The 12,161-nt window shown below is 36.4% G+C and overlaps 1 protein-coding gene across 1 annotated transcript; it reads left to right on the top strand.

Annotated features, from left to right (window-relative positions):
* The first annotated feature begins 532 nt into the window (after window positions 1–532).
* LOC113716530 (hypothetical protein At1g04090-like) lies at window positions 533–2,572 on the top strand. Its single transcript, XM_027240912.2, has 2 exons — window positions 533–889; window positions 980–2,572. Exons 1-2 carry the CDS (start codon window positions 685–687, stop codon window positions 2,524–2,526), a joined length of 1,752 nt encoding a protein of 583 aa, XP_027096713.1. The 5' UTR covers window positions 533–684; the 3' UTR covers window positions 2,527–2,572.
* The last annotated feature ends 9,589 nt before the right edge of the window (window positions 2,573–12,161 follow it).

The following is a 12,161-nucleotide window of genomic DNA, read 5'->3' as shown; positions in this document are numbered from 1 at the left end:
AATAATAAAAGTAAGGGAAGTAAGTGACGTTTTTAAGACTTTAGGAGTATCAGATGATATTAAAAGAAACATCAGTAGAGGTTTCTGATATTATCCCTAAAGAATAAAAAGATTCCTTTGTATAGTTCCTTGAATCAAGAAATCTGCAGACTCAGTATGTCGTTGTCAGCAATCACATCAGTGGATTATCTAAGACAGTTACATACAGTGGATTATGTTTTTTTTTTTTCTTAGTTTTCATTTTAACTATGGCATTAAAAATATTATGATGACAGCTAGAGCTGTCTCATACACTGATACTGATTCACAGAATTTTTTTTTTTTTTCGTTCGAAACGGTAGGACTATATATATAACTTGGGCAAAAAATATTTACATTCGAGCAAAGGCTCGATACACACCTTGTATATCTAGCACAGTAAATTGGGATTAACCCATTCTACATCCTGATACACAGAATCAGTCCCGTGAAAATAGGAGAGGTATAATAACGACTGGTGTAACAAAGCCAAAGCAGAAAGCTTTAGTGTAGAAGACAAGAACATCCAATCCTCAAATCTCAAACAATATGCTTTCATTCTTCAAGTATAGAAAACCAATAGATGAATAACTTTCGCGCCACAGTCGCTTGACTAGATTTCTTGCTTTGTCTTTACACTTTCTAAAGCAATTTCTCTTGCAGAAAATGGGGTTTGTCTACTTCATGTTCCTTGCACTCCATATTCAACTCTGTTGCTCAAGACCTCAGAATCAGTTGGACCATGCAAGCATGGGAAATAGCATAAATGCAATTTCTCCTTCTGTGGTATATCTGTCCAAGAAAGACAACCAGCCACCTCCTATTGAAACCATGTTCAAGCTTCCTTCCCCATTACCCGCCTGGCCTCAAGGTAAAAATGCTAACCCATCAGAATTTTCCTCTGTTTTTTTGGTTAAAGTTGTGGAAATCTGCTAACTTTCTGTTCATTTGTGGATTATAGGTGCGGGATTTGCTAGTGGAACAATTGATTTGGGAGGATTACGGATATGTCAAGTATCAACTTTCAATAAAGTTTGGGCTACTCATGAAGGTGGACCAGATAATCTTGGTGCAACCTTTTTTGAACCATCTTCAATCCCAGTTGGATTCTTTACAGTTGGTTACTATAGCCAACCAAACAATAGTCCCCTGTTTGGATGGGTTCTTGCTGCAAAAGATGCCTCATCAGGTCAAGGAATTCTGAGCAAGCCCACTGATTATACACTTATTTGGAGTAGTGAATCTTTGAATATCAAGCAAGATGGCGTGGGCTATATATGGCTGCCATCACCTCCTGATGGCTACAAGGCCATTGGTCATGTAGTCACAAGCTCCCCTGATAAGCCTTCAGTGGAAAAAGTTCGATGCGTCCGCTCTGATTACACTGATGCTACTGATCTAGATTCTTGGATTTGGGGTAGTTCTAATGGCATTAACATATATGGTTCAAGGCCAAAAGTTAGAGGGATTCAAGTTTTAGGGGTTTCCACAGGTACATTTATATTAGCACAAAACAGTGGGGCTGCAACATCACTGGCTTGTTTGAAGAATCTGCAAGGCAACTTTCATGCTATGCCTACTCTGAATCAGATTCGAGCATTGCTTGCTGAATATTCTCCAGTGATTTACTTTCACCCTGATGAAGAGTTCTTTCCTTCTTCAGTAAATTGGTTTTTCCAGAATGGTGCATTACTGTACACAAGAGGGCAGGAATCCAATCCTGTTGCTATTACCCCAACAGGGTCAAATATGCCCCAAGGTGGTACAAATGATGGTGCATATTGGATAGATTTACCTCGTGATAATGCTGCTAAAGATAGGGTCAAGCAAGGAAATCTACAAGATGCAAGTGTATATATACATGTTAAACCTATGTTAGGTGCAACTTTTACTGACTTGGCTGTATGGGTTTTTTACCCTTTTAATGGTGCAGCTAGAGCAAAAGTTGAGTTTGTTACAATTAAGCTAGGAAAAATTGGGGAACATGTTGGAGACTGGGAGCATGTGACACTGAGGATTAGTAACTTCAATGGAGAATTAAAGTGTGTTTATTTTTCAGAACATAGTGGAGGGACATGGATCAGCGCTTCTGGGCTTGAGTTCCAAAATGGTAACAAACCAGTGGTGTATTCCTCATTGCATGGCCATGCCGCTTATCCAAAGACAGGAGATTTTTTGCAAGGGTCTAACTCAAATGTTGGAATAAGAAATGATGCTGGAAAAGGGCAGTTTTTTATGGATGCTGGGGCAAATTTCTCAGTGGTTTCTGCTGATTACTTAGGGCCAACAATTGTTGAACCACCATGGTTGAATTATACTAGAGAATGGGGTCCAAAAATCAGCTATAATATCAACGATGAGATCAAGAAGGTTGAGAAATTTTTGCCTGGGAAATTAAAAAGTGCTTTAGAAAAAGCAGTTAGTGAGCTTCCTAGTGAAGTGTTGGCTGAGGAAGGGCCCACTGGTCCCAAATCCAAGGATAATTGGAGTGGAGATGAAAGGACTTAGATTATTGAGTTTGTACAAACGCTTTGATCTTTGTGTTAGGATATGAAATTAAATGGGAACGCAGTCATTCTTATCTGGGCAAATTTCACTTTACCCCCCGTAGTTTAGCATTTTTTTACATCCCAATAGTTTCAAAATCTATACATAACCCCCTTATAGTTTGAATTAAAGTGTCAAAGTGACGGGAATGATCATTCATAGCGGCTTCACCTAAAATGTCAAAATTACCCTTATGTAAAGTTGAAATTTATGTATTAACCAAGAGGGATTATGTGTATATTTTGAAAATCATAAGGGGGTTATATGGTAAAATATTAAACTATAAGGGGGTTATATGGTAAAATATAAAAATCATGCGGGTTTAATGTGTCATGTATTTATAAGGGTAATTTCGACATTTTTAGAAGTTCCGTTACGGGTGACTATTTCCGTTACTTTGACACTTTAATCCAAACCATGAGGGGGTTATGTATAGCTTTTGAAACCATAGGGGAATTATGTAAAAAAAGGGTAAACCATAGGGGGGTAAAATGTAATTTACCCTTCTTATCTTCATGGTTCCTGTTCTTTTACTACAATCTCTTTGACTTGATATTTCTTTTGGCAGCTTAGTTGTCTTATTCATTCATGTTCATGGTATTTCAATTTTTGATGAATTTGCGTTCACACAATATAGGGCCTGTTTGAAAGTGAGTTTTTTGCCCAAGTTTTTTACCTACTAGTTTTTTAACAACTTTTGCTACAGGAACCCTAAAAAACTTCTCAAAACTTTTTACCTACACACTTCAAAAAATACACAAAAAAACTTTCCCTTCAAACTTTTTTTCTTTTTCCTCCCCCACCCAACCCACCACATCCTCCGCCGCCGGCCACCACCTCCACCATCACTTTCGACACCGGTTACTATTCCGTCGGCCAGTTCCGGCCATACACAAAGTTTTTTTTTTCTTTCCCTCCCCCTCCCCTCTTCCCCTCTGCCTCCCCTGCCCCCTTCCCCCTTCCCCTTTCAGACGGTTTTTAAATCCTTCATTTTCAAACACAAAAAATGAACATTCCCCAAGAACCGAACAAGCAAAATCATAGTCTAGAAAAAGCAAAAAAGTCCAGAATGGAGGAATTTGACATCAAATTCAACGTGATGGTTTCCTTATTCAATTGGATGCAGAAGAGCAAATCCTCCTCGACGAAGCGTTCCAAGTTCCGTAAATTCCTCGATGCTTTTTGCCAGAAACCTGGGGACTATTTTAGCATCGTCCGCGGGGTGGCGGGAGGAGGGGGTCGCGCTGGGGAAAGGGCAGGGGGGTGGCAGGGGAGGGGGTTGCGCAGGGGAGGTGGCGGGAGAAGCTGGGGAAAAGGCAGGGGATGGGCGGGGGGAGGGAGAGTGGCGGGAGAAGCTGGGGAAAAGGCAGAGGGTGGCGGGGAGAAGCTGGGGAAAGGGTGGGGGGAGGGAGAGTGGCGGGAGAAGCTGGGGAAAAGGCAGAGGGTGGCGGGGAGAAGCTGGGGAAAAGGCAGGAGGTGGCGGGGGGAGGGGAAGTGGCGGGAGAAGCTGGGGAAAGGGCAGGGGGCTGGCGGGGGGAGGAGGTCGCGGTGGCAGAGGGGGAAGGGGCATAGGGGTGGCGGGGGGGAAGGGGTCGCGGTGGCAGAGGGGGAAGAGGCACAGGGGGTGGCGGGGGGGGAGGAGGTCACGGTGGTGGGAGGAGAAGGGGAAAGGGAGGAGAGGGGTGGCGGGTGTGACTGCTGCTAGGAGGTAACGGGGAGCAAAGAAAGAAAGAAGAAGAAGAAGAAGGAGAAGAGAGGAAAGAAAAGAAAAAGGAAAGAAAGAAAAGAAAAAGAAAGAAAAAGAAAAAAGAAGAAAAAAAATGAAAAGAAAAAAAAAAGTTTTTCACTCTACAAAAATTTCTACAAAATTTTGCACCTTACAAAAAAAATTTTCACCTTATAAAAACTTCTACAAAATTTTTTCAAAAATTTCTACAGTGCACTACAGTAAAGTTTTAGACAAACTCCCAAAAAACTCAGGTTCCAAACAGGCTGATAATTTGGGTGAAAAAAAAAATTCAAGAATGTAGTGGCTAATGTTAGTCCAAGACTCCTGTGGTGTCTGGTGCTGAAGTTGAGGTTTCAAGATTTAGACGTTCTGGATTGAAATTCTCCATTCTCTTTCCCTACTTCTTAATTTTGACCATTTCCCTGCTAAAAAAATTTTAAAAAATTAAAAAGTTACTATGTTAATAAAAAACCCTCATAGAGTTGAATGTTGACTAAGATGGGATTGCACTAAGCCTTACCATGTGCTCGTTGGCTTTTTTCTTTTGCCATTTGTGCTTTTACAAATTTTCTGCATGTAAACTTTTAATCCCTAGTCTTCTTATGCTTACATTGCTTTTTTTTTTTTCTTCTTCTTCTTCTTTCCCTTGTTAATTGAAGGGAAACGGGGCCTCACAAGTTCCATTTCGCTCAAGTTGGTGTAAATTAAGAATTACTTTCAACTTACACTAATTTGTTCTCAGCTTATACTAAATGATAGTAATTAACTTGTACCAAACTGTACTTGATTTATACCAAATAATAACAAATCAACATACACTGAACTGCACCTAATTTACAGCAAATCAGACCTAATTTATACTAAAATTTTATTAATTAACACCAGAGGTCAACTTGTACAAAATTGTACGAAACACAAATTGTGAAGCCCCAAATCCTGACAAAGCTGCTTGGTTATGCACTGAAATTTGTCGGGCTAAACGAACCTGTTACAAGGATGAGATAATAAAATAGGAATTGATCCATGGTCAGATGGTCCACTAGGAGGCCTGAAAAATCAAGTTGGGCTATAAGCTTCCTACATTCAACTTTTCTATTCAGTTCAATATACAGACAATCTAAAGTAAATGGTCAGCTACCTAAGTTTTAGGACTCCCAAACAAAGGTCCATCAATTCAACTTTGGGCCTAAATGTCCAAACAATTCATAAAGATTTTTGCTTTGAAATGAATTTTCTATTTTTCTGGTGTGAAAAATTCATTAAATGACCGCATATATTTCATTAATTCTATTTTATTTGCCATCATTTTATGCAGAGTTTAAGAAAAAATTAAATTGGAGGATGATAAATAAATTACCAAAGTCTTGTTTCCATGCTTTGTCTTCGTTTTCACAGCTATTAAGTAATCCAAGGTCCTCCTTTGTGAAACTATGGTGAGTAAAAACGACTCCAAATTACCTTTTAATTTGATTTATAGTTCATTGCAAATATTTTGTAAAGAATAAAATTTAGAATCATGTTAAATTAAATGATCTGGATAATAGGAGCAATATTAAAAAAAAAAAAGGAGCAATACAAATATGACATTCCAAAAACTAGAATTGTAAAACAATAGTAATGTAGCTTAAAATATAATATTATGTCTAGGTAAATTTCAATTTCTAACTATAAATTAACAAGTTTCCACCACAAATTATGTTTGTGGATTTGGTAATTTTTGAGACAAGAATTCCAATTTTGCAACAATAGCAAGAATGAACAGACTAATGTTTTTCTCATAGTATGTTGGATAAAATATGGATAAAAATAAGAAATTATTGCTATAATCTAATTGTCAGAAAGAAAAATGAAGTATTATGAAGAAAAAGAGGGGGAGGGAGTTGGAAAGGATTATAAATAGGAGATTTTGAATTCAAAATGTCCTACTTAAAATATACACGATAACTTTTCTTTTCTACTCCTATTCTTGCTTTATACTAAGGGGAGGGGTGGGCCCAAATGGGCCAAAGGAGAATCTGAAAGAAATTGAACCACCACCGGACCAAACGGGTGCCTTTGCATCAACCGGTGAAACTTTCATAAAATTCTAAAGATGAATGCAAATCATAGGATTCGATCCCTTGACCATTCAATGAGAGCTCTATAGGTGGCAAACAAATCCATTTAACTAAATTTACCCATACCCGTCCATGAATAGATGGGTATGGGTATCTTAAATTTTTGTATATGAGTATGAATGAGTTACCCAATAATATCCATTTATTAAATGGGTATTATTGGATAACCCAGCAAACCCAATTAACCCATTTAAAATTTTCTTTCCCCAAGTCTCCTCTTTTCTCCACCCTTTTTTTTTTCAAAATTTTCATTTTGTCATGATATTAACTATTTTTGTTTCATTATTATCATTATTTATTAGTTTTATCTTATCATTTTATTTTCTTTTAGTTTATTAACTTGCTCATTTTTCAGCATTACCAATTTATGATAAGTTTTAGCCTCTTTTCTTATCTTTCCAAAATGAAATTTTAAATTTATATATGAAAAAAATGTTAGGGGTTCAAAATTTTTGGATTAAGTTTTTATATTAACTTTTATAGTACTTAGTTCAAATTTTTATATTCTTATTATTTAATTATTAAATAATATGTAATTTTGCGACATAGAGTATGGATGGGGAAAAAATTGGTAATTAGGCTTATTGAGCATTATAAGTAAATATTTAAAACTAATGATGGGTGCAAAGAGTGGTACAAATTGATAACTTATTTTGCAAAAATAAATTTAAATGAATTTACAATAGGTTAAAATAAATGGGTTATAAATGGGTAATTGGGTTACCTAATTCATTTTTTGACTAACCCATTTATACCCATCTAATTAAATGGATATAAATGGGTTAAACTCACTTATACCCATTACTCATTTTACCCAATCCAAACCCGCCCAAGTCACCCATTTTGATACCTCTAGTTAGAATTAAGCTTTTTCTAATGCAATTGTAAGATTAAATCCTATGGTCAGTTGTACCTAAGATTATCTTTTCAATTAGAAAAGTAGCTAATAGTCGTACTTTAATTATCAAAAAAGTAAAGAAAAGTTGGTTGTCAGAATTCATTGACAATTATAACCAGTTTATTATTTTGATTAGTTTTATGAATCATTTCAGAAGTTATTTCTTTGGCAAGAGTTCCATTATTATTCATTAAAATTTACTTAATTTTTGCATGTTATTTTGTGTTTAAATTAATTAGTTGGTTTAATATCCAAAATCTCCCCTTTATATTCATTGCTTTGAAAGAAACAAGGGATAACTCTAGAAACCTCCTCTAAAGTTTCTAATAATTATAGTTGGTTCCCCTAAGATTTTAAAATTTACACCTACCTCCCTTGTCCATTTAAAATGACAATACTAACTTTAATATTTTAATAAAACTCTCTTGTTGCCATGTTTATGCAAAGGATGGATTTTATAATTTTTTTTGATAATTTTCAACATCATCCAATTTTTTTGTAACTTTTTTCTTTGTATCAAAATCAAGAATAAATCAACAATAATTAAAAATAAATAGCCCAAAATCACTACCAAACTAGGGTAGTTCTATCACTAAGTTAGTCCATAAACATTTATTTAAAAAAAATAGTCCATAAACTTTTAAAAAATAAAGATAACACTTTTTCTTTATCTTAAAAAGAATCTATATCCCCCAATAAATCACTACGAAAAATAGCTTATAATGGAAAAAAGATTTATTGTTATAGTTGATTATTAAATAATAAATATTGGTATAAAAAACTTGACACTTTTTTTTATAATTGTACTAAATTACGTTATAATTGTTTAGAAGAATAAATTAAACTTTATAAGATAATGGCATTTTAGGATTTTCATTAAATTTTTTACTCTATTTTAAGTTTTGGTTACCAATATGTCAAATCGAGGGAGGTAAGTGTAATTTTTAAAACGTCAAGGGAACTAAGCAAAATAGTTAAAAACCTCAGGATAGGTTTATGAAATTATTCCAAGAAATATATCATTCCAATCCTCATGGATGCGATCTTGTTCACCACTGTCTTGCAATTTCATTTATTGTAGAGTAGGTATTTTATTTTCATTGACTGATAATCTGTCTTAAATGTCAAATATATTGCACTCTATCTTCTTGCAAACGTGACATGTGGATGTACAAAACAATGGGAAGCTAATTACATACTAGCTATCAACAACTATTATACTTCTCTAGCAATAACAGACTTCATATATATAGGGCTTAGAAGGCAACTCAACAACTACTATTCTAAAGTTTTGGGTAATTAACTATTAAAACCGTTGATATTCAAAAGAAAAAAATTTCAAGTCAAACGGCAAATTAATGGACAAAAAATTTGACCACCTAATCTTCTTGATTTGGACACCATTCATTTAATTACAATGACACCGTAATGTGCTATTCTTGTGTTATACACACACAAAAACATTATACGGAAAAACTGGTAACAATATCCCAACTGTCATGTTTATAGACAGACTGTCTATTATGTAAAATTAGGCTGTGTACAAGTGATTTATGCATTTGCTTTCCTTCATCATTTGCTTTTTCTGTATCCCACTAATTGAACATGCAATTTTGCTTCCTTTATTTCTCCAAGGTAGTTTTAGCCTCTTTCCTTGTCTTTTTTCAGTTTGTTTGTTATCTAAAAATGAGTTGGTGACAATGAATGAATGTGATGTTCTTTGCAAAAAAAAAAAAAAAAAGAGTTTAAGTCTCGGTTATGTATTTAAAGTATGGACTTACTTTGGACTTGAACCAATTTTAATTAGATTTGATTGGCAGCAGACATTGATGTGATACTCACTTGGCCACGATCTAGACAACCAATCACCAATGGCTTAGGCAGTGGAAATTTGATCCAAATCTAATCCCCGAGATAACGAACACTATTGATACTATCTCAACTCGTTATCTAACGAACTAGCGAACCAAATTAAAGGTAGATGAACGCCACAACCAAGGAGTTACTTGATTGATAAGTTCAATTGAACAATTTGAGAAAGATTCTCAAATATTCAAAGAGGCTCTCTTGGAAAGAGAGTGAAAACTCACAATTTTATTAATATCAGGACTGATCGTGAAGGTCTCTTGCCTTGGCTATATATAGCCATACAATTGATAACCTAAAGTGATTTGGATTCACTTGACTAAATCTAAAGTGAAATGGATTAGGTGCTCTTGGCTAGGCTAAGGCCTCTTGGGCCGAAAAATGGCAAAAAGGCTATCTAATGTCCGGCCACTCTTAAAGACTGTTTTTGGGCCGGATTTACTAACTAAAATTAAACAACTAAACAACAATTAAATGACAACTAATTCTCGGCCTTGACTATGGATTGACAAATAACTCTCGGCCTTGACTAAGACTAGTCTTCACTTGGCTCATCAACTTGGAGCAAGGTGTATAATGTGGAATTTTCATTCTCCAAGCTTTCAATGATTTTTAAATCATCTCCAATTCTCTCTTGGATGGTGCACACGAGTGCTTGGAGTGACTCGGGCATCTTCTTGGTGCGAGCTCTTGTGATCGGACCACTTGGTACTCGAATGGCTTGGTCTTTCTCTCCATTGGTCCTTGGTGCTCCATCATTAGTCCCCTCCTCTTGAAGGCGATTTGTCCCCAAATCAAGCTCATCGTCTGCATAAAATGGACTCAAGTCAGCAACATTAAATGTAGCATGTACCCCATACTCACCTGGAAGGTCAAGTTTGTAGACATTATTGTTGATTTTCTCCATGACTTGAAAAGGGCCATCACCCCTTGGGAGGAGTTTGTTGCTCCTTTGAAGTGGAAAGCGCTCCTTGCGCATGTGGATCCAGACCTAGTCGCCTGGTTCGAAGACCATCTTGCGACGCCCTTTGTTTGCATTTTGGATGTTTTGAAATGTACGCTTTTCGATGTTGGCTCGAACTTTGGCATGTAGGTTTCGCACGAAATCTGCCTTTTTCTTACTATCTATGTTAACTCTCCCATGATCAGGTAAAGGAGATAAGTCCAAAGGGGTGAGAGGGTTTAAACCATAAACAATTTCAAAAGAGGAATATTGGGTAGCAGTGTGCACAGTGTGATTGTAAGCAAATTCAACATGTGGTAAGCAATCTTCCCATGTCTTAATATTCTTTTTTATTATGATACGCAACAAGGTAGACAAAGTCCTATTAACTACTTCAGTTTGTCCATCAGTTTGTGAGTGACTAGAAGTAGAGAAAAGCAACTTAGTGCCTAGCCTACACCACAAAGTTTTTCAAAAGTAGTTAAGGAACTTTACATCTCTATCTGACACAATGGTACGAGGCATGCCATGCAAACGTACTATGTTTCTAAAGAACAAGTCAGCTATGTGTTTAGCGTCATCGGTCTTATGGCAAGGTATAAAATGTGCCATTTTAGAGAAGCGGTCAACCACAACATAGATAGAGTCATGACCTTGTCTAGTTCTAGGTAATCCAAGTACAAAATTCATAGACAAGTCAATCCAATGTGCATGTGGGATAGGTAAAGGGGTGTAGAGTCCATGAAGATTTACCTTTGATTTTGCATGGTGACAAGTTACACACCTCTGTATATGTCGTTCAACATCCCTTTTCATGCGTGACCAAAAGAAGTGTTCTTGGAGGGTGGACAATGTTTTAGTAATTCCAAAGTGACCCATAAGTCCTCCTCCATGGGCTTCTTGAATTAACAGGGGTCGCATGGAACTTAGTGGATTGCACAATTTGTCCTTGTAGTACAAGAATCCCTATGATATAAAGTAATGCTCACGAGTGTCTCGTGGCAAGGAGTTGAAAATCTCACCAAAATCTGGGTCAATAGCATAGAGATCCTTGAAATATTCAAATCCTAGTAATTTTGCATCTAATGTAGTAAGTAGTGTATATCACCTAGAAAATGCATCAGCTACTACATTAGACTTACCTGTTTTATACTTGATCAGGAAAGCAAATGTGTCGATGAAGGCTATCCAAATTGCATGTCGTTTACTCAACTTGGTTTGTGACTTGATATGCTTGAGTGATTCGTGATCAGTATGTAAGACGAACTCTCGAGGTCGAAGGTAGTGTTGCCAAGTTTGGAGTGCTCGAACTAAGGCCATGAGCTCCTTGTCATAGGTTGAGTAGTTCAAGAAGGCTCCATTTAGCTTTTCACTAAAATATGCAATCAGTCGACCTTCTTGGAGTAGAACAACTCCAATACATATACCAGAAATATCACATTCTATTTCAAAAGCTTTGTCAAAATTAGGTAAACTTAGAATAGGTGCATGTGTGAGCTTGTGTTTAAATAATTGGAAAGACTTAGCTTGTTCCTCCCCCCCATTGAAATGGTGCGTTCTTCTTGATAATGGATGTAAGTGGTGCAGCTATGGTGCTGAAGTCCTTGACAAAGCATCTGTAAAAGCTTGCCAAGCTATGGAAACTCCTCACCTCACTTACATTGGTAGGTGTTGGCCATTCATTTATAACCTTCACCTTTGTTTGATCAACTTGTACACCCTGTGCACTGATAACATATCCTAAAAAAATAAGTTGATCAGTGCAAAAAGTGCACTTCTTAAGGTTGGCGTAGAGCCTTTCCTTTCGAAGTACATCCAAGACAGCTTGTAAGTGTAATGCATGCTCCTCTACACTTCTAGTATAGATAAGGATATCATCAAAATATACCACCACAAATTTTCCAATGAAAGGACGCAAAACATGATTCATTAATCTCATAAAAGTACTAAATGCGTTAGTTAGGCCAAAAGGCATGACTAACCACTCATATAAGCCATGTTTAGTCTTAAAGGCAGTTTTTCATTCGTCCCCATCTTTCATAC

Source organism: Coffea arabica, chromosome 11c (assembly GCF_036785885.1).
Source record: "Coffea arabica cultivar ET-39 chromosome 11c, Coffea Arabica ET-39 HiFi, whole genome shotgun sequence".
In the NCBI taxonomy this organism is placed as follows: Eukaryota; Viridiplantae; Streptophyta; class Magnoliopsida; order Gentianales; family Rubiaceae; genus Coffea; species Coffea arabica.
The sequence above is the reverse complement of the archived record's forward strand: the minus strand, read 5'-3'. Positions and strand labels throughout refer to the sequence as shown.

Excerpts from the sequence above, each read along its gene's own strand:
- LOC113716530 (XM_027240912.2), top strand. The coding sequence starts at position 685 with ATGGGGTTTGTCTACTTCATGTTCCTTGCACTCCATATTCAACTCTGT. Across the intron at positions 890-979 it reads ATTACCCGCCTGGCCTCAAG|GTGCGGGATTTGCTAGTGGA; the intron begins GTAAAAATGCTA and ends TGTGGATTATAG.